The sequence below is a fragment of the Salarias fasciatus genome, chromosome 5, assembly GCF_902148845.1.
Source record: "Salarias fasciatus chromosome 5, fSalaFa1.1, whole genome shotgun sequence".
Lineage (NCBI taxonomy): Eukaryota > Metazoa > Chordata > Actinopteri > Blenniiformes > Blenniidae > Salarias > Salarias fasciatus.
The window spans coordinates 23,483,306-23,506,397 of NC_043749.1; the positions used below are offsets into that span (position 1 = coordinate 23,483,306).

At 44.4% G+C, this 23,092-nt stretch overlaps 1 protein-coding gene across 3 annotated transcripts in view; it reads left to right on the forward strand.

Annotated features, from left to right (window-relative positions):
• cacna2d2a (calcium channel, voltage-dependent, alpha 2/delta subunit 2a) overlaps nt 1–23,092 on the forward strand; it is a 142,269-nt gene that overhangs the window by 73,527 nt on the left and 45,650 nt on the right. For 2 of the 3 annotated variants that reach the window (XR_003931443.1, XM_030090916.1), the window contains exons 5-6: nt 15,388–15,432; nt 19,544–19,682. Coding sequence is in view for 2 of the 3 variants with exons in the window: in XM_030090916.1 (XP_029946776.1) it covers nt 15,388–15,432; nt 19,544–19,682 (184 nt within the window). In the remaining variant the exon portion in view is untranslated. The remainder of the gene's footprint in view (nt 1–15,387; nt 15,433–19,543; nt 19,683–23,092) is intronic. The other variant, XM_030090917.1, reaches the window with a different exon arrangement.

Sequence of the window (23,092 nt, forward strand, 5' to 3'; positions counted from 1 at the left end):
ACCTGAGTAGGGTTGATGCCTGCCTCTCCCCACCCACGTCCGGCTCCGGTGCGCCTCAATCGGATGTGTAGCCATGCAGGAAGTGGAGCCCGGGTCACAGTGACCACACACAGCACACCTGTTCATAAGTAGCTGCATCCAATATGGCATCAATACCTCCTCGAGTGGAAAAGCCAGCACTCTCTTTAATCCACCCCTCCCCTTCCCAAACTCCTTTCTCTCTACTTTCCTGCTGCTCTTTATACTGTTTTCAGCTCCTTTTTCTGTCCAGCGTCATTCCCACCCTTTCACCCTCCAGACTTCATTCACTTCATACGTCTTTCTTTAATCTCTGTGTTTTTAATCAGGCCTGAAAACACTTGGAATATACCATATTGTTGCAAATACTGCAAATGAATCCTAATAGCGTTCCTCTATTAATAATGTATTGAGCTGATTTCATTTGCCTTTATAATTAGGCCAGGTGATGAATCTCAGCAGGGGCAACTGTGAAACCATTAAAAAATATCACAAAGAGGTGGTGGGGGGGGTGGGGGGGGGGGACACGCTACGCTCTTGGAGGGAGATTTTTCCTGTTTGTAGATTTTGTGGATTCCTAATTTCTCTTTGGGTGAACACTCTGCTGACTGACACTCTAATTAGATTAGGGCTGCATGCTCTTTGGGCATATTAGGAGAAATGTGTCGCATCTTAAACTAGCGGGTGGAGCAGCCTGTCAAACCAAGAGAAAAGGTGTTTATGCATGTGAGACGGTGCATTTTGATAGATATTGTGCATGCCCCGCTGTGCGTGCGTGCGTGTTGGTGTGTGTTTGTGTGTGTGTGTGTGTGTGTAGAAGACGGAATAATGTGGCGGCTGTCTGCGTTTGGGCAGGTATTTATTTGTCTGTGTTTATTAGCGGCGGGTTCGGTACCTGGCCCGGCCCATCTGCCGGCCTCCGCAAAACGGTGACATCATCGAGACTCAACGACAGGCCTGGCCCCTCGGAGCGGCTGCCGTCGCAGCTGTTGCCGCGGCAATGGCAAGACCTCCGCCGTTCCCTCGCCTTCTCATCCTCACACACACACACTCACGCGTTTTCCAGGTCCGACTCAGAGCATCCCGACTGCTGGACATTATGGATGTCAAAATGTTGATCGTAACAACTGTTGAGATGGTCGTTCGGGGTTTTAAACTATTGGAATGAAATGGTGTGTGAAATAGACATCAAAGTGTTGGATTGTCGCTGGTTTCTCAAGGTCACATGCCCATCCCTCCGTTGTGTTGGCAACGGAGCCGCCCGAAGGCGATACAGTCATTTCAGGGCCGTTTTGCAAATTCTCAAAAGAGACGAAAGAGAACCAGCAACTTTACAGCCAGCCATCACGACCCCTTCCCTGTTGTGTAAACTAAAAATTGGCAGCCGGACGGTAAAGCTCGATGACACCAATGCAAATAGCATCAGCATGTTGCTCATTTCTAATTTGTTTGAAAACGGAGCCATGAAACAGCGTGACTGGATGTGCAGTGTTTAGGATGTCATTTAAATGCTTTCAAGTGGCAAACAGCAAGTAATTATATCACCTGGGGACCTGCAATGCATTGTGGGTTTCTCCGAAGGGAAGTACTAGTTGAAAGGCTTTACAGCTTTGAATGGTTTTCCTCCCTGAACGCCACTAAAATCTGGAGCAGTTTTTGCTTCTTTTAGGACAAATCTACATTTACAGGGTTTATGGTGCAGCTTTGCCCAACAGTAACGTTTTGATGTTTAATTCACCAACTGCATTGGATATTTTCAACATTATCTTTAAAAACTAAGAAAGGGAAGTCAGCTGCTGTTTTTCATTCAAACTTGAAGTTAAAATGAGTTTTAAAAATCAACTAAGACTATAGAGACATTCCTGTCTGCTGTTAGATCCACCTGCTTGTTAAGTTAAAAAAAAGGTGGAAACGCCCTGGAAAAACAGCTTCTTCGTTATATTAAATTAACTTGCTAAGTGCTGACTTTTATTATATTGTTTCAAAATTGTTTTTCATGGAAAGTAAATGTGTTTCATGGTTGTGTTGTTATGTTAAACTAAAGATCACCAGTTGGAAAAGAGGTGCTAGTTTGAATAATTAGCACAGCTAGCAATGTTAATGAGAACTAAAAGGAGATATATTGTACTTATGAAGCAGAATCCGTCATTTCCTCTTTTATTTGACCTCCTCATATCGTATTAGTACTTGGTAACATCAGAAGTTGAATGTAAACTGAGAGATGTCAAGGTAGATTTTCACATTGCAGTGTTTTGACTCGGTAGAACAGATCTCTCTTCAATCGCCTCATTTCAGAGTGAGGATTTGTCAGACCTTTTTTTTTTTTTAGATTTGCAGGCTTGGAAGAAAACAAATGTCAGTTTTTATGTGAACTGTTGAGTGACTAATGCAGAGAGGGGTTACTGTTGGGTTTTGTAGTACTTGCTTTCAGTGAACATGAGAAACAGACTTCAGCACAAAACAAATTTAGATAAATGTCAATGTCGGCTCATGTTTCAAAGTTTAAATGTTTAAAGCTAAACAAAGATGTAAAGCTGTCAGTTTAGCAATGTGATCAACAAATTAAGCTTGAGGCCATCTAGAAAGCTTCTCTTTTCTGTATTTTTGTTCGGTTCTTTCTGAATTTTCCACTTTCGAGACGATCTAACTACCTGCATGCATTGGCATTTGAAATGTCACCAAATTATGCTCACATTATAATTTTCGCACAAAAATATTAGAGTTGTGCTATTTTGGACTGCATTATGCTCGAGGAGGAGAACTCTGTACAGAAAATGTTTCCTCTCTTGCAGTTTGGACAACAGACAAAGATTTCAACTTCGTACGTTGAGTTTTATTTGCAGACGTTGCTCCGGTGTTTGGTAGTCTGATTTCAGAGCAACAACAATCACAGATCTTTTTGTGGCATTTTAAAGGTAATTAAATCTAATTAAAGGAGAGAACTGAATCGTTTGAATTTGTTTTTGTTGCATGAAGTAATTACATTTGTGAAGAATATAGTCAGAAAAAACGTGTTTTGTAATCTGACAAACATCTTTAGAGAAACCGACTAAAGATTACTGAAAACTTTGCAGAGCTCTTTGCATTTTTTGTGAATTTAACTGCAGGGACTTTTTTTTTTAATGACAGTCATCAGAAAAGGGCAGCAAGGTCCTGCAGGGAGTGTTTCCAGTAAAAATAAAATACAAGTGGATGTTTGTTGGTCAGACAGAAATAACACGGAGCAGGACAGTGTCTTTTATCGCTTATACTGCTATCCACACCATCAATGTCATCTTAAAGGAAGACAAACACAGTCACCAAAGCTGTGAAGAATATCGTTTAGTAGTTAGCTGTTAAAGTGCTGTCAGGACCTGGAAAGTCTCTCACAGAGAGTGATTGCTGGTTTCACTTTCACAAGGGAGGTTGACAGTGGTGCAGTGGCGAGCGCTCTCATCTGACAGTGAGAAAATCCTTGGTTTGACTCTTGGATTGGCCTTTCCAGGTTATCTGGTGACTCTGAAATTGCTGTAAAAGTGTGAGTGACTGTCCGTCTCTTCATGTTTTCACTCTGATGGACCAGTCCAGGATGTGCTCTGCCCTCGCCGCAGTCAGCCGGGATCGGCCACCCACTACCCTCAGCTGCCCTGACTTGAACGAAGCGGAAGATGAATGGATGGACTTTCACTGGGTCCTCAGTAAAAACCCTCATCATGCAGACAGATATTTAAAAAATGGCATCGAATAATTTTTGTAAGATTCACTCAGTCGGCAACTCCGCGAAGTAATTTCAAAACCGAGCATGCAGCTAAATCGGCAAAATGTAAATTCTGTGTCTCTCCGCCTGCTCAGCATCGTCTTGGGGCTAATGACACGGTCAACTATATATTATTAGCTCCGTTATTATAAACCACTCATCTCTCATCATGTGGAGGCTGCCAGCGATGACCACGGTCGCAGCGATGCGCCAAGATGTGCGACGCGCCGGACAAAAGAAAGGACAGAGATGGGAGAGATCGGAGGAAGACATGTCCTTTCATTCAGATTGTGATGTGGCAGCTGCTGTACGTTTGAAATGCATTAGTGCTAATAGCTGTGCCATTAGGAGGAAGAGAGAGAGAGGGAGAGAGAGAGAGGTGATGGGTTGCCATGATGAGACCAGGAGAGAGGGTGACAACGAGAGGCACGGAGGGAGAGAGAGAGAGAGAGGTGTAAGTGAGAAAGCAAGCGAGCGAGTGAGCGAGGGAAGAAGGTATAAGAGATGGAGAAAACGGGAAACAGAGATGGAGCCATCTTCCAGGCCATTTACTGCAATCATCACTCTCTAATCAATCAAACCTTTCATCATAGGACAACACAGTCTCTCCTTTTCTTTTCCTTCTTCTCTCTCTCTGCTGCTCTGTCTCCGGCTCCACTCTGCCTCCCACTCTCATACGTAACACGCAGCCTCCTTCTGACTCAAAACACATGTGTGCTCATCAATACATTAGTCACATCTGCTCTCCCTGCACACAGCGGCCCACAGCGCTTGGCCTCCAATCCTGTTCATTTTGCTGCTTTCAATCATATTTTGGGCAGCTCCTCGGGTTGGATGTGACAAGTGTTGAGCTGTATTTTAGTGGGGGGATAAAAACTACCCACATTTATCTTGTTATTTCGGCTGCCCAGACCTCCCTAAAGTCACAATAAGTCTCCTCAGAGGTGTAACATGACCTGAAGTGCTGGGAGCCAGAGTTGTGAGGGTTTGTTCACTTGACCAAGTTCAGCTCCTTTCATAATGCCTCTATTTGAGATAATTGGCCCTTCAGAGGAAATGAGTGAGAATCATTGTGGCGACTCTCAGCCCAGCCCTCGAAGCTACCAGCTCCATTAGCTACGGAATACATTAGTCTTATGAGGGCTGGCTTGGACAGATTCAAATTCTGATTCTGCTAAAATGGACAGAAATGGAGGTGTGCCTCTCTCTCTTTCTTCTCTCGCTTCTCTACAGGTTCATTTTAGCCATTATTTCCCTTGTTTTGTTGGTTGTCAGAAAATCCTGCCAAACACCTCTTTTGAGCGCTGCGCGTCGACTAAAACGTGGAGCTGTGGGTCATTTGATGAGGCACGTGCATTGTCGTGTTTGTTAACAAGTAATTTCCAGTTCAATTTTGACATTTTTCCTGCCCCTTCCTGCCATTAAACCAGACGAACCCATCTGAGCCCTTTGCAGTACGTGCAAATAACAATGAAGCACTAAACAGCTTGTTTATCCTCCGATTCTCTGATTCCAACAGCTTTTGCTTGGTGCCATAATTAGCAGGCTAGTGGTGTTTTATTTGAAAGAGATGAGTACTGGTTCTGGGCTCTGACCATCATGTCGTGTTGATTTTGCTTGTATGCTCTCAGAAGAATAAATAGAGCATCATACATTCCCTTCTCATTGAATCGGAGCCCTTTTAATCTGCTATTTTCATGGCTCTGGCATGTTTTTCAGCCATTTTTGCTGAATATATTTCAGGTTGTTATAGCATTATTTAATATTTATATTTCATATAAATTCTTATGTCGGTGTGATGAACTGGTGACCTTTTCAGGGTGACCCCGCCCTCACCCATAGGGAGCTGGGATTGGCTCCAGAGATGCTAAAGGATGAAGATGGATGGATAAACAATTTAATTTCATAAAAAGAGTAAAATAAATAATTAATACTTTTCCCCTTGTTTCTATTTGATTTTACATTCAAGCAGCCTTCAGATCTACGGAATATACAATTTGTGATAGAGTGGATATTGTTTTGGCTCTGTGATGTTCCATAATTATCCTCTGGGCAGACATTAGTATAGATCTTACTCTGGGGGACAGAAATTGTTTCCTACTCCAGCCTTGTTTTTCACCGCACATCCTTCCCTGTTTTTGATAAAAATGTATATTGAATATCTTTTGCTGAAAAATTGATTTTGCCAACTATCATTTGTGACACGGCAACAGCCAGAATTCAAAAGGGTCTCCACAGCCGACGCCTGGAGGGTGGAGGCTGGAATATCGCTGTGTGAACCCTTTTTAAATGCACACTGTTTATTTTGAACGTTGATAAGCGTAGCCACATTGTATAATCAGAAATAAACTGGATCTATTTTCATTGTGAATAGTTTTTTTTTTTTTTTTTTTTTTTTTCCTTTTTCCCCCACTTCCTCATAGCTTTGCTGAGACTGAGAGCTTGCAGCCTGCCGAGCACGTAATGGAACTCATAAACAGTGTTATCGCTGAATCCTGAGCCGCGGAGCGGACTTCCATCTGCTGGAAGGGAGAGAAACGAGGGGGGGACGACGTGGAGAGAAATCCTTACAGTTTACAATTTAGCGGCATTTGAAAGGGAGTCTCTACCTGGTTGAATGTATCTGATGGCTGCCTGAGTGAAAACGGGGCCGAGCTTCACTTGGGCTCAAGGTGCATCTTAAAATGGAAGCTAAAACACGGAGAGTTGTCCGACTGGCCTATGAGTTTGTATTTAGTGGATTTAGGAACTCGACATTAGTTAGTATTGGGTCAGTATGGATTTCTTCTTTCTTTTTGACAGTCATCCGTTCGTTGGGTCAGCATCAGATGAGTCCCTTCATTTTCCATCAACTTCACGGCTTTGATCAGACTTTAGGTTGCCGTGGTGACCCATTAGTCTGGTAATTTCACTGTCTTGATTGCAGACTACAGTAATTTGTTAAAGTGGTGCTCACTGAGGTATTAAAGTCCTTCTCACCTTTTTCCCTCCTTCCCTTCTGTGACTCTTTTTCTCTCAACCATACATTACTTTTTTCACATTTTACACATAATTTTCTCTGCTGCTTCAAGATAAACCTCTTGATGAGAACTCATGCTGTTCTGCACTTGAGCAAAAGGACATAGCAACGCCAGCGACGACTCAAAATGGAAGTAGCAATAAAGTCACCTTTAATGAAAACGATCAAGTTTTTTTTTTTTTTTTTTTTTTTTTTTTTTAAAGAAAAGCAAGAAAAGTTGAGGTTTGTCGGTGAGCTCTTTTGTCAGGATGAGTTTCACAAAATGTGATGCAGCGCGCTCGCCATGAGGGAGCGTTGTGAAAGTAGCCCCCATGTCTAAATCCCACTGATCGATCCACCTGCCTCACCGGAGATGGGAATCAATAGTCAGAGAAATCCAGCGAGCCACGCTGCAGACCCTGATTTTCCCATTTCAACACATGGCCAACATCCATGAAATGTTATTTGAAGAGCTAAACCTGGTCCTTCTGGTGTACTTCTCAAAGAACAGGTACAAACTGACCTAAATGCTTAGAATTCAACTTTAAATTATGTCTGCATCAGACTGATATATTGCTTATATTTTACTAACTTAGGTGAATGGTTCAAAAGTATTGGAGGGTTGTAATTGATCACTGTTGTATGTTTCAGAGGACAATCTTCTCTTATTCCCTTTATAAGCCTAATTTGTTAACATGTTTACGGTTTTGTGTGTGTGCATGCACACACCCACACACACACTGCTATTCTCAGCCCCTTGCAAGCCTTTCCTAACGTTTCTTGCCCTTTATCTTTTATTGTTGGGTTGAACGTGAAGAGCATTTGCAGTTAGTCAGACAGAAAATGAGATAATGGCAACACTAACATGACGGTTCTCAAACGGACCTGAAACATGCAGTGTTTGTGGTCAGAGCCTTAAATCGCTGTGCCCAGTGTTTCCACAGTTTCATTCATTTTTTTAAGTCACTGATGTCTGAAAAATGCTTAGCGCTGCCTTCTTTTGCTTTGTGAGATTTTTTAATATTTCTCTGTAATTGTGAATTGATTATTTCTTAAGTTTCAGCTCACTGGTTGCGAAGAAAAGCTATTTAGGTGGCGCTTGAGCGTCAAAGATGGACACTTATCACAGTTTTGTTGAATACATGAATGAACTGGTATGAGCGTTGCGACCCTCATTTTTTTTCTAATTTGGTCTCATTAAAAAAATCAAGTTTGCGTCAAAAAATGTATTTTTGTCATTTCTACAGTGTGAGGTCTAATTTGAGAGAGAGCATTGTGTCTGCTCAGCCCAGCTATCGTTCTGCGAGTGGCGAGCAGCCTGCTTCTCGCCACATCTCATGAGCCGTGCCGGCTCAGGTTTTCGTGCTCTGTCCTCGCTGCCCTTGGAGCCAGTGTGCAGATATCTTAAAACAGGGTTCCCATTGTCATTTGAATGTTCAAATCAATGTGAGGGACAGCAAGGCATCTGATGGAAATGATTGCGGGGTCGAAAATAACAGGTTTCCCTCGGCTGGTGCTGATTGTTGATTGGGCACTCTCAGCCAGCCTGTAAAGAGGGGGTGGCGACTTCTCAGGACTCTATGGACTCGCAGCGAAACGGCTGAAATACATCAGAACAAAAAAGCTGCACCCAGCCCTCCAAGAAAAATAGAATCTGGAAACATTCTGCACAGATAAACGGAGCTCCACAGTGTCATCCCAAGCCGCGACGTGATTGGACGGGGAAGCCCGGACTGAGCAACAGATTGCCTGCGATTGGTCAGCGTAGCTGAGCCTGCTGTAAACGTTAGGTGTGGATAATTGCACTTGCTTTATCAAACCCCACTGGAATCCAAGCATAGCGTTAATGTTGCCACGGCCTGTTTATCTTATTTGTCTTTATTTGATGTTACAGCACCTTGTTCCTGCTTCTGCTGTGATCATCAGATTGGGGGCTTGTTTGGGAGGTGTTGGCACGCGTGTGTCATGTTGGATAGGCTTTTATCTGGCACTGTGTCCATGCAGGGCGGCGATGCTATCAGCATTAAAACCTACTCCTCAATGGAGCCCTGTCAGCCAACAATGGAGAGCAGCATTACCCAGAGTGCAGCAGGACAAAGCTTTCTTTCCTTATCGCAGGATTGGAATATTCACAGACTGATTTAACTGCTTTTACCAAGGGGAAGTGTCAGGCTCTGAAAGAAAGAGACAGCACATCAGAGATGGGGGGGGGGGGGGGAAGAGAGGAGTACAGAAGAGAGGGAGGGTTTGAGGAATAAGAAAGGAAAATACGAGTCTGTGACCTGCAGGATGTTTACAAAGACAGACTTAAATGGCAGAAATTGCAGATTCATGAGCGAAATTGGGGGCATGGACTGTAACTGCAGCATATATAACCTCACTTTTAAAATATTGTCTTCTTAATTTCACAATAATCAAGACTTCTCACTTCCCCAACAGCTCTCTGTCTAATTTCACTCAGCCCGTCCTCTGTCTGCTGGGTTGTTGCCCATCTCTGTGAGTCTTTGAAGTGAGTGTGCGATGAGGAGGAGGAAGAAGAGGAGGAGGAGGAGAAGGCACGGCGCTCTGTCTGGAGAAGAGCAAGACATTGATGAGATGTGCATGAAGAATGTCATTCACTCTGCTGAATTTGCACTGTACGGCAGCTTTAATCTGAGGGCACATTTGTTTATTGGCATACAAATGAACATCTGCACGGAGCCTTGTCTGGACGCCGTGGTCTCAGCAGCTCCCTAATCGCCTCAAAGCCTGAAGATGCGGAGCATGCCAATGAGAGAGCGGCAGTGAGGGAGGCAGCCGCGCCCAGGGCCTCCGTCACACACTCCGTTATCTGAGTTTCACTTCGGCTCAATGGCTCTCTACAACCCCGCCCTCCTTTTCTCTTTTCTTCCAGTCCAACAGTTTAAATTCCAGGTTGTTGGTTGACTCCTTATTGATTTCACATTATAAAGAAGCTTATTTGTAAACTTCTGCGGTGATGACAACAGACAGATTTATCAGGAAAAGGCATTACCGGCACTTTTTCAGGGTGGAGTTAATGGGCAGGAAGACGAAGTATGTAAAAAGACGCCTACATCGGGAACTTGGAGAACCCAGCAGCATTAAAAATTTGTTCAAATTAGTTTTCAACACAGAAATTCACATTAAGACTGTTTTGTTCCAAAGCGTTTAGTTTCTTGTCTTGATTCTACATCTGCAGCAATTTGTACCTGAAAAGGAAACAGTTGTGTTGATATTAATATTAAGATTAATACATAATGCTCTCAGTTTTCTATTGCTTCTGGAGTTGTGCCTATTGGCAGAATATACACTGAGGATCATTGCAGTCTAATAAATTAAACTTTATATATTGAATCTGAGTATTTGCAGTCTCAGGGAACTGATTTGTGGATGCTGGTTTTGAATTTACAGTCTTAACAAGTATTTTTACGTTAAACGACCCCAGATTCAGTTGAGCTCGACCATTTGAAAACCAGCAGATAAGTATGTTTGAACCTGCTGTCCTGAAAGTGTCACACTGTTCTCTTTCATTTCGGTGATTCTGCAGTACACCTCCATCCAGCAAAAACACACATAAGAAATAAAAGAAAGATTTTTACAAAGGCAGGAATCAATCTGATGATGCCAAGGAACGCGTTTCATGTTTTATTCACAGACGACCTCTGTAGTTCAAGATCAAAATGGTTAAAGGCCTTTTAGATCTCGTGACACATTTTTACATGTAAATGACTAATTCAGTCCTGTTTCAGGACCATGTTTCATGAGTTCACCTTTTCACTCAAGCACAATCCTGCAAGTGTTTTAGACTAAAGGAAATGAGCTCAACAAATTAGTTTTTGATGGGGCATTCTGATTTCATTTCCACGTCGCTCTCTTTACTTGCAGTGCCCTTGTGTGTATGTTGCCTCTCTCCACTAGAAATTGGATGTCAGTCATTTCTTACTGAACATTTGCAATTTCCAGTACGTCTGTGTGGCCTGAGCCGAGTCCGAGCGGGCGAGCGGTGGGCTGCGTGCTCACCGGCTGATGCTGTGGGGCGCTTATCGGAGTTCAAATGTCTTTAGTTTTGTGCCGCTTGACACCTAGAGATGGGCTATGGAGAGAGAAAAGAGACAGGGGAGAGATCGGTAGAGACAAGAGGAGAGATTGGAGCCGAGGCGATAAGAAACGGAGTGAGAACATATAGCTCTATAACAGCTCCGCTCTGATCTTTACTGAGTAGTTTTCTGCAGCCAAATCACATTGTTTTGGTTTTATTTCTTTTTTTGTGTGGCTGCATTTTCTCTCTAAGTGAACTGTGTGTGTGTGTGTGCGTGTGTACCTCATGGGCCGATGTGCGAGGGTTAATGAAGAGCAGTAAATGAAATCCTTTATTGTGTTTGATATAATGTCAGCTTCCATTAGGAAAACTGGTGCTAGGAGTGATTGCTCGACTATCGGGGCCAGGAGAGAGGTGCACTCACTTTGTGTGTGTGTGTGTGTGTGTGTGTGTGTGTGTGTGTGTTATGTTTCTCCATGCTTGTGTGCACACCCTAGGGCACGGCTGAGGCACAGAGTGTGTTCTGTAATTATAAAATCATTAGCAGGTGTCCAGAGGAGATATGAATATGACTGTAATCTGTCCCCGCCCATGATGGAGCGGTTGTCTCGCGCTCAAATGTCAACCTGTCTCAGCCGGCGTGTTGAGAGAGCTCACAGATTAAAATTCAAAAGATTTACCCTCAGCGACCGCACTCAGTCATAACATGTGCCTACATACGGCAGTCTTTTATATTTAACGGCCATTTTTCAATCAGCATTGTTCCCCTTTCAGAGGATGAATCGTCTGTCGAGCTCTTCTCTGCATTTCGTGAAATTTGGAGGCTTTAAAGGTTCCAGCTTTCACCTGAAGGGGGATGTTAGAGGTTAGAGAACTACAACCAAGAAATGGTTTTGAAATGGCAAGCCAGCCAGAAAAAAAAAAAAAAAAAAAAAAAAAAAAAAAGCAGGGGGGGGAAAAAAAACTTTCTGGCAGATGAACAATCTCACAGTAAGACAAACTGACAGACAGACAAAAGACGATCGGCAGGCCCGTGTCTGGCCAGACATAAAAACGAGCAGACGTCGTAGCCCCGGCGAGTAGACAAAGTGACATTGTAATCTGGAGCAGAGGGGTGGTTCCTATGGCAACAGTAGGCATCTAACCTACCCGCTGCTGCTTTTGCTGAAATCTGAAATTGGAGAGAGGAGGCTGGTATTGGGGAAGGAGAGATTGGGTAAAGATGAAGATAAGACAGGACAGGGGGGATGAGGAGGAGAGACGGGGCAAAGGGAGAGGAGAGGAAACAGATTGAGATAAGGGTGAAGAGAGGAGGGAGGCAGGAGTGAGCCGGGAAGATGGATGTGAGGGAGGGGCTGGATATCATCACCTGACCTCAGTGTTTGTCTCCTGTTTGGAATGTGTTGGTCCACTCAGCATGATAGATTTAATTTACTGATAGTACTTCAGTGTCAGTGGAAATTTCTCAGACTTGCTCTGTTTCTGTTGTTGCCGTGTGCATGTTCACCCATGTGTACGTGCGCTTTATATGTTAGTGTCTCTACGCCCTCCTCCCTCCAACTGCAAATGTGCTCATACAGTAAATTAGTGGATGCAAGTGTGAAATGGTGCATTAAGTATGTGCATGTGTGAACAGGCGGGGAGCACAGGGCATGGGGATCAGTGTGCTGGCTCTGTGTTGTATCAGATCTGTGTTTAACCCGGACCCCGGGGCCCCCGGGGACCCGGGACCAGTCGCAGCAGATGGCCCTGCTACCCGGTCACTGCGCAGAGGGTCACGGTGGCCTCGGACTGGCCAGTACGGAGCCGCCTCCTCTCTGCACTGCCCGAGTGTGCATGTTTAATCCAAATAAAAACACCTCCGATTGAACAACATACGGTTTGAAATCCTCTCTGGCACCAGGGGAGAGATTAATCCAATTCCTCTGAAACATGAAACATGCTCAGTCATTTTTATGTTTGATGGCTGTTTCCTGTGTATTTAGAACGTCATTTTGAGGAGTGGCGAACCGCTGAGCCCCCGTGAAGCCTTCAGCAGAATCTGAAATGTTAGATTTTTTAATTTTAACTTTTCCTTTTCTGTTTTTATATTCTGCTATTTGAATGATTTGTTTATTTGTAACTCAAACACAAATGCAAATGCATATAATAATAATACTTTAAAGGATACAAACAAAAATGTGCTTAAAACAGAATGTGGTGATTGTGTTTTACGAAAAATTTTAATTTGAATTTCAAATAAACCAAAAAGTTGTTATTATTATATTTTTTCCCCACAGCCTTTATCTATAATAGTCATAAACAACTCTGTGGTTTATACAAAACCCACCTTTACCAGTATAGCTATAGATCCAACAACTGTACAAGCTTCACACTGTTGTTTAGTTGAAAATAAAAGATGTACTCTTCCTTCCACTGTACGAACGTGTAACTGTTTTACTGAAGTCGGACCACAGCAATCCTGTGCTTCTGAGGTCATTTTCAGCCTCATTAATAACTGAAGCTGGAGTGTTCACATCCTGTGAAAACTCACCTTTTCCAGTCATCAGGGACTACTTCAATCAGAGAAGCAATCAGCCATTAACATTCTAACTTCTTGCCTCAAATGCGTGATTCTAACGACAGGAAAGTACAGAAACAACATTTTGGAAACATGCATTTGTGGTGTACTCTTTCACTTTAGTTGTACTGGGAGTTAGAAATCTGACTTGGAGGAATTAATGGGATTTAACGGTTTTGATCAATTTCAGCTTGACCCCATTGGTTTTCTTCCTCCATCTTTTTCACTCTTAGCGGCCGGCTTTAGTTTGCCTTATTGAAAGTTGTATTTGATGCATATGTCCTGCAGTGTCGGAGCTTGAATGATTTGCTGTGCACTTCAAATTCAGAACGAGACTTCATCCACATGACTGAAACACACTGGCGTTCGTCCTCAGTAATGTGCGGCGTCTGTGTTTAGAGTGCATTTCGTGTTTGAGCAAAGATGTTGGACGGCTTCCCCTGGGTGTGAGGAACCCAACGTTTATTTACAGAAAGCAGTCCTGAATAATGAGTTGTAATGCCGCAGTAGTGAGAGTAAACTCTTTAGAAGCGAGGGACCAGTGTAAGCAGAACTGGGCTTCAGATCAATCCTGCTGGCAGACACAACAACACTGTTGCTGTGCCACAGTCTCTCTCTCTCTCTCTCTCTCTCTCTCTCTCTCTCCAGTTTCTTCTCTCTCTGCAGAGGCGTGGGCTATTTTTAGCCCTGGCAGCTCTTTCCCCACTGCACCCACCACCACCCATCTTTCTCCTCTCAGTTCATCCCTTCATATCAACCCGACCTGAGTCTCCATTCTAACCTCCAACTAAACCCCGTGTGCTCCCTGAACGGTGTGCTCTGATCCGTCCACTCGGCTGCTCTTCCCACCGCCCTGCCTCCGAGCCGGCGGGGGGGAGGGCGGTGGCGAGGGAGGCGGATCCTGCTGCTTCTCTGTCTCGTCCGCTCTCATTTCCCGAAGACACAAGCTGCGTCCGGGCCGCTCCGCCCAGTGTCCAGTGTCAGCTCGAGTTTCGCTCACGCTGTTTGTCTTACGTGAGTTGTTTGGGGCTGAGCTGATGAGTGACTCGCTGATTAGCACTGGAGGCCAGTCCAGACCCTGATGAAACCAGTCAAGGGAGAGAGATCTGCTGACCGAGGAGGAAAGTACTTCTGCATAAAGACCATCAGAAGCTACCAGGAAGTGAGCTGTACAGAGTCGATCACCGCTGCACCTGTCCTGGCTCTCTGTGTGTCGGCGCTCCGAGGCGGCGGCCGCGCTGCCCTTGAGAGCGCGTCCTCAGCCGGCCTCCTCATGATAATGAGGCCGGCCACACGGACGGCGCTCGCCGCACGCGGCCCCTGCCCGCCCTCACGCCGGCCTCCGCGGGAGATAAGGATGCCAGTTCACAGGAGAAGAGGACGGCCGGGAGGCGAGCGTCCTGTGTGTGCTGCTGGGTAAAATCACACCAGCCTGCTGTTCATCGGCGGGTTTCAAGAAACTTCTGAGATCAATTAGAGCAAAATGGTATAACAGTGGCATAAATTTACATCCATTTCTTTTCTCTTTTTTTTCCCCCCTTTCGCTGTTTCTCCCCTCCTGTGAGAGCTGTTTGCCGAGACTGAACACACAACCAGTTGAGGATGATAAGACTCCCAGGGAGACTAATATTTTGAGTTTATTCTGCTTTCCCAGCAAACTCTCTTTGCCCCATGTTACATCTGAGCTCATATCACAGTTCCACAAAAACACACGAGCAGAGAAAAATGTTCCTACAGTGTTCTGAAACACGCGTTCGAACATGTTCCACGTACATTGCTCCAAAACATTACATCCTGGAGTCCTCCAGCAGCTGCCTCCTCGCCCTGTCATGACAGTCATTCCACATCACACTACTCCTCCTGTGTTCTGTGATGCTGATTATATTCTCATGCTGAACAGTGTGATTGAATATAACCATGACTCTCTCTCTCTCTCTCTGTCTCTCCCTGACTTCCCACCAGGACGGGTCTGATATAGGCACTGCTATATCTTCTCTCATCATCTTTCTTTTTTTTACCTTTTCTTTTCTGCACAGGAGAATGCCATTTCATACTACGATTCCAAAGCGGATTCAGACTATGTGAGTACAGTACGGACTGCTCCCTATTACCCCCCGTCTGCCTGCCTCAAACCCCTGAAACCCTCCCTCCGCCAGCGTGTTCCTGCACCCCCCCCCCCCCCCCCCTCCTCCCCCCCTCCCTTTACCCTTCCCTCGGCCTTCTCGATGTTGATGCCCCCCCACCACCCACCCACCCCTCCCTGCCACCGGCCATCGGCCCCTGGGCTGTCTGTGTGCGTTAGCGAGGTGACACTGCGACATGGTGAGTTGGTGTGACAGAGCAGGCCAACGTGCATGTGACAGCGACTTCAGACGCCCCCGCCCCCCACCCCCCACCGCTGACTCGAGTTTTCCCACCACGCCTGTGTCAACTGCAGATCAGGAGCCGTCAGATCCCTCCGTCCACTGTGACGCCTCATGCCGACACACAGGTCATGTCACGGTTTCATACGGGGAGGCGCTCATTTCTTTCATGAATGGCATTCTCACCTCATGAATGACATTCAAAAGAAAGACATGCGCCTCCCGAAAAGCGCTCCCATAAGTCACTGCTTTCACCCACGGCAGCCCCTCTTCGCGGGGCGCGCGAGGAAGAGCCACGGCCCCGCTGATTGATGAAGTTTCCAGGGCGGGAGTGTGAGGATCCCTTTTAGATCACCAAACCGCAGAAAGATGGAAAGAGAGCGGGAAAGAAGAGGCAGAGGAGCAATAAATCATGATGTGATTTTCTCTTTGTGAACGCCGCTCCTGTGATTAATGACACGGCGCTTTAGGGCCTGTCAGCACATCTAATTGGAGAACATCGGTCATCATTAACATGGCGCGCTAAGGCCGAGGCAGCGACGCCCCCCCCCCCTGACCCCCACACCGCCAACCCCACCGCCACCTTAAAGAAGCGATGGCAGAGGTCGGGCAGAGGTCGGGCAGAGGTCACCCTCCGTGCCACCCGAGCAGTAGCCGACTCGTACTCCCCTGTCTGAATCCCGATTCCTGCCCTGACGGCTCTCTACAGCTGAGCTCCACCGCTTGACTCAAACTCTATATTATTAGTAGGACATGTTGAGAAAATTGATTTGAAGAAAGGTAAGTGATTGGCAGCCACTCTTCCCTCTTCTGCTCTCTGCCCTGTTAATTTCTCCTCTTGTCACTGTCCCCCTGACATGAAAGTGTCATGTGATCATTTAATTTAAGCCACAGCTTCCAATAATCCAAAGCATGTCTGATGTTCGTTCAAATACAGAGGAAGAGGAGCCTTCTTTATTATTATTATCAATTTATTTTGATTTTTCACCTTGAGGGTTGTTAACCTGTCTGCCAGCCTCAGCTTTTGTAATATTGTTTTTGTATTACTTCTTTGATTTTTCATTTTCTGTCTGCTAGTTGAATAATATTATGACTGCAAGTTTCATTGGCCATTGGTATGGACGGAAAAAAGGAAAAAAAAAACAACTCACCCGACACCCAACATATGATTATAACGTACCTTTCAGCAGAGCGCAGACAAAGCGTCTCAGATGGAAATGCAAATATTGTTTGAGTAATATATTTATCTGCTGGTGAGGGGGAAAAAAAAAAAAAACACCAATCGTGTTTCTAGGTTGTAATTTGCGTCAAAGACAAACAGCAAATATATAAAATACATAATTTCAAGTCTGGTTATTATACCGTTAAATCAAAAAGGTGCTTGTTTTTCTGTTGTGGCATTTATATGCAAATAAAAATACATTTTAAATTTGTTAAGCAACTGCTTATCAGTTGTAATGTTTCAAGGACTGTTATTCTGTGTTGCACATTTTCAACTAAATACACACACACACACACACAGGGTCGTAAATGACATGTTTCAGGTTAGCCCTGGTTGGCTGAAGGTGGGAATGAAAGAAGCTTGGAAATGTCATCTCTGGCCTCTTCAGCCTTTAATTAAACCTTGAGAATGCGGAGATAAAATTAACAAATTGGGTAATGAATCGAGCAAAACAGGTGGTGGATGGTTGAAGAAATGAACCAATCAGTCTTTCCTGTGTGGATTTATTCAGCTCCTAATTAGACGATGCCTTGGTTAATTATGATTGGGCTCTTCTGAAGGAATAGAGGGAAAAAATGTGCTCCGCGCCCGACGTTGACAGAATTAGTGTCACACAGAGTGATAAACAAACACCTCAACCTCACAGTTATTACTGTTGAGAAACCAGCAGCTTTAGCCTGATCAGATTCATTGTTATTGGACAGTCGACTCATAACATTAGTTAAAGTCCTTTACACTGACGGTGCTGACCAAACTAAAGTCAAACCAACACTGGAGATATTGAATTTGAAAAATAATAATCATTGCAATTTTAATGTTGTGAACAAATTTCTGTAGAACAGTTTAAGAAGTTTGTCTTTTTTGGTAACTCTTTTATTTCATGCTTCATTGGAAAATGCCTCCTCCCTGTTTTTTATCCCCGGTCTTCGCCTTTGTCAGCAGGTGTGAAGGGAAACATCTTTTTTGGAAGCAGAAGGCTTGATTGATATGACGTGAGCCAATTTTTCACAGCGATCACCTGCTGGTTGAAGAATGAGTTTTTTTAATTTTTAATGAACAGGGAGTATTTAAAGACGGAAGTATTAAAAGTTTTGTGCCCCGAGCCGAGGGCAGACCCCGAAGACTGAAGACAGACGGCAGAAAATGAATTAAGAGAAATTATATCTAAGCTTGCTTTACTTAAGAACCCATCTGATGAAAGGAGGATTTCACTCTAAGCCTCTCACCTTCACTCCTTCACTGCCTGATGTAGAAAATAAAGAGAAATGTTACAGCTGTGTATCATTTCAGACATGTTCACAGTGTTCATATTTTATAATGATGCCGTTTGAGTAGAAATGTGAACTTTCCGATGGGCTGGTTTCTGATGCATTACTGTTACTTCTCGTGTGTGTATGTGTGTGTGTTTTTTTTTTTAAGCGGGGTTTCAACACAACCACCCCCAGATCATCCCGACAGCAGTTTGTAAATTGCATTTTAATAGTCAATTAAAGCATGCCCATCAATCAGTTTCAGCTGCGGACATGGGGTTTTGATTTGATTTCTTCAAAAAAACAAACAGTTTTTTCATGGCGTCAGATTCAATTACCTCATGCTGCTTTATCAAAAAGCTTTATCAATTTTTTATTTCTGTTTTAGAAATGCAGAATTTCAATTTGCAGCAGTCTCAATGCATGGGAAATTATCTGAGATGTGAGTTTTGTTTTACAAATTTTCAGTGAATGAAGTCTAATGAAGTATGACTAATAGTGGAAGAATGACAGAAGCCTGGTGCCAGACTTTAGCTGAGGGCTACTGCTGTATGGCAGTGTATCAAAGCGCTGGGTGCATGAGCACACATTAATTAAATTGCGCTTGTTTAGGAAAGTCGGCCTCCTGGATTTTGATTCTGAATGTTGGTGCGTTTGTGTTCGGCTGCTTTTTCTGACAAGGTTTCAGCGAGCGCACACGCTCTTTCCCATCCAGAATAGACTAATAAACCGAGTCAGACAGTAAAGTCACATCTTGTTCACATTTTTACAATCACGTCACCCTCTGGGAACAAACGCAGATTGTGCTGCATTGATCACGGATCAAGATAAAAAGCTTAAATGTCAGTTTTCCTTTTGATATATTCCGGCTCTCTTTGATATCAGACACTTTTCTAATGTAATTTGTGTGTCTGTATTTCTCTTTTTGTGATCGCTTCCTTCTATATCAGACAGAACATCGAGGAAATAACCTGTTGCAAGTTTTTTTGTTCAACAAAATGGACAAAGTGCGATGATGCGCTGCTGGTTATTGTTGGTGTTCATTTGTGTGGCGCCTCTCGTGTCTGTGGTCGTCATCACCGGTAATAATCAGTCTCTCCGCTCGGCGTCTGCTCTGAAACCTGCTGCCGTTCGCTGATGAGAAGTAAAGAGTGGTTCCACCTCCATTTGGTGGCAACATAATTGCTGTTTTCATGTTTAACACTTTCTAAATTCTGTGTCAGAAATGGGTGTTTTTGAAGCCACAGTATGGGACTGCAGCTCTTCATTTCCACGCTGTTTCAGTTTTCAAATCTGATTTCGCTAACTAAGACGTGTGTGTGTGTGTGCGTGCGTGAATGTGCGTGTGTGTTCACAGACGGAGGATGGAGAGGAGGAGAACCCGCTGGAGAACTCGTTGTCACTGGAGCTGGAGTTCGTGGACGATCCCAATTTTAAGAACAAAGTGAACTACTCCTACAGCGCGGTCCAGATCCCCACTGACATTTACAAAGGCTGTAAGTAGCAACTGTTCCTGTTTCCTCGTGGTCACAGCTGATATTTGGGCCGCTGCCGTTTGGTTCGTGGCCATCTTGTTCACTGGAAGCCACATGGCCACTTCTTCCCTCCGTCACAGACACATTTTCTCAGTGGCAGGTCCTTTTTGCTCGTCTGTTTGGTTTGTTTTAACTCGTTTTTGTCCTGTTAGGTCCCCCATGCATGAAATGAACTTATGAATACAAAAAGCAGTAGATCTTTTCCCATTGATTTGGATGGAAATCGTTCTTTGTAATCGGAATGGACACAGAAAAAATAAGCACTTGCAAATGAAAACAAAAATGTTTTTAAACTTACTTATAGTTGCCTGTTTGAGGCAGTTTTTACGTGACCAAATCCCCCTTCACAGTACGTTAGCTCAGCGGCTCTCGTCCTTTCATATCAGTCAACTTTTTTAACACATTAACGTGATTTCACATACCAGTGAGTCTTTCTCGCCACAGATCTGGACTGGACGTGTTTATTTGTGTGTTTCCTGCGTGGGCATGGTCCGTCCCGCCCCTGGACCCGGCCCTTCCTGCCTGCCTGGCAACGCTCTGCCCCGCAGACATAACACTCTCCTTATTCTGCAGCTGCCAAATGGACAAAAGGGAACACGTGTACCTTCCGGGACTCTGATTTCGCTTGGCATGTTCCCTCTGTTATCCACCTCTAACCTTTTGGATGCTCACCGCCTGCCTCTTTAAAGACTCGGAAACCGGAGCATGTGCCGACAGTCAGCCATTTTCATAGTGGCATTTTTTTTTTTTTTTTCCTTCTCCCCGCTATTGTCTAGCGGTTCGCCTTCTTTGTCGAACAGGCAGTGTATGGCACCTGTCTGTAACAATGCCCTCCAGCTGTGTCTCCAGACAAATCCTGTCAGAATTAGACGCCCTTGCTTCAGGAGGAGATGTCAAAGGCCACAGCTACTCACAATAGAGCAATCAGGCCTGCACATTGTTCCCGGAGCCATTTTGTGGCAGCTCTGGTTCTTCTGTCTGAAGATATGAGTCAGAGAATAAAGGCCTCTTGATTGAGCTCGGTGAAGCCTGGAGGAGCAGAGAGGTACAGTGCGTGGAATTACTTCTCCACTTCCTTCTCTGTAGAAAATGTTTACTATTGATGCTGTTTAGTTAGCTCCCATTGTGCGGTCTGCTGTGTCGAGATTGCCAACTGCAGATTTTTGCACCAACTCAATTAAGTCGTCGGTTGTTTGCGAAGAAATGCGCTCTCGCTGATTCAAGTCAGGATTTCACGCGTGTAGAGTTTAAACGTTCTACCTGGGCATGATTCGGTGGAATTCACTGACGCCTTTTAAATCTAACGAAAAATTCTCAGCACAGACGTGAATTCCAGATGCATTCAGTCACAGAACGAGAGATGAGGAGGTGTTAAAAGGTTTGTTCAGTCACTTTTTCTTAAATAGAAGTGGGCAGACCCCCTCCCAGCAAATCGCCCCCTCGGTGCATTTATACTCACATGTTGAATGTAGCGTACTGAGTAGTCGGCTTTGAAAAGGGAACTCCCATCGATCTTATGCATCAAAGTCTGTTCTGATCTCTCGGGAAGAAGTACTACCGTAAATGTTACACAAAAAAAAAAAAAAAAAGAGGGCATACACGCCTTTTGTGGACTCAGAAGAAGCTGTGCGAAATCTGATCAACTACCTGAAGTGACTCAGCATTGTTCGTTTGAAAATGAAAAAAAGAAAAGAAGCCCTTGAGTTGTACAGTTAGAAATAAACGTCCCTCCCACGTCTTTCTTCTCTTCAGCTCGGGCAGAGCAGACCGAGGCCACACACACTCACACACACACACACTCACACACCTCAGACTGAACTCCAGATGGTGAAGGAGCACAAAGCCACCGATTACAACAGGTGAGACTTCTCAGAAGTGTGTCAGTCGCAGATTCACTTGAAATACAGATGTCAAAAGAGCAAACTGTGGGGGTCTAGACTCACCTTGGAGAGCGATAAAATCAATGAAAGGAAGTTTACTCATTTATTGACTGAGGATCACAAGCAGCCATAGCACAGTGGTCTGAGGGATCAGTTATGTATCAGAAGGTGAGAAACCCCAGTGCCAGGAGGGTAGCTAACGGAGGACGTGGTTTCGAACATTTCAAGATATTTCTTTGGATTGTACAAGGAGACGCAACAACAACAACAAAAGTTTAAAACGATCAACTTTTCTGCAGTCGACTGAAGTGTGTTTGACAGTGTTCGTGGTGAACGTTGTTGTGTGTCGTGTGCTTCTGACGCCCGCTGGCCTGTGGCAGTGATTCATCCGCAGCGCGGTCAGCTGTGATCCATTACACCACTAATATATCTGGTTCTGCTGGATTTATTTCAGTGCTTTCATTTAATCTATTTATTGCACATCTGACAGGAGTAAAATGCTGAATTCCCGGAGCATTATTTCAGCTGAGTTGGCTTCCAGGAATTTACAATGTAATTATGATACAGCGCCTGTTTTGTTTTTTGTTTTTTGTTTTTTCTTATTATTGCTTCAGTGAGACGGCAGGAGTGGATTATTATCTGTACGTCAGGCTCTGCTCTGGTCCCAGCAGCAGGAGCCTTGGAGAGGACGTCTGAGGAAACCAGTGTGGGCGTTTTGTTGTCCTCTGGGTCTGGAGAGGTCTGGATCGGCAGTGTGTTTCTGTGGGTTTGGGATTAGCACCGGAGAGGCGCTGTGAGTGGGTAGATCCGCCGCTCGCTCGCTCGCTCGCTCCTCGGAGGAGGGGGGCGGCGAAGGAAAGAGGCAGAGAAAAAGAAAAGTGAAGCAACAAATGTACACAGTCCAGAGCGCTGCATAACATTTAACAGCCGATGTGAGAGTCCTGGGCTGTTTATTGACACATCTGCGCTTTGAAGTTGAAGTAGCTCGCTCTGATTTTACACGTTGGTAATTTACTGAATAAATTTCCTTTTTTTTTTCCCTGAGAAATGGCAGCTTGAATTACCAGTCACATTGAAATGTGTCCCTTTGGAGATGGACGGAGGGAGAGAAGAAGAAGCGCTGATAGAAGGACCGATAGAAAGAAATGAGGTGATAGGAGAGAAGAGGAGAAGAGACACTTTAATAATAGAAACCATTTAGTCCAGAAAAAGTATTTTCTTTCTCTTTTTTTTTTATTGTGATCCTTTCAGCAGCTAAATGAGGCGATGTATGCTTCTTGGTTTGATTTGTCGGCTAGGCCCCGTGTCCGTTTATTGAGATTGAGAGTGTTCCCTGAGCGCAGTAATGAACCATTTTATGATTCATTATCCCACTGCTGATTCCTGCTGCCAAGTCTGCAAACTTTCTAATTAGCTTAGGTCAAACATTCATACAGTTTTCTTCTAATTATCATTGCTTATTACAAAATGGACATCACAACATTGCCACAG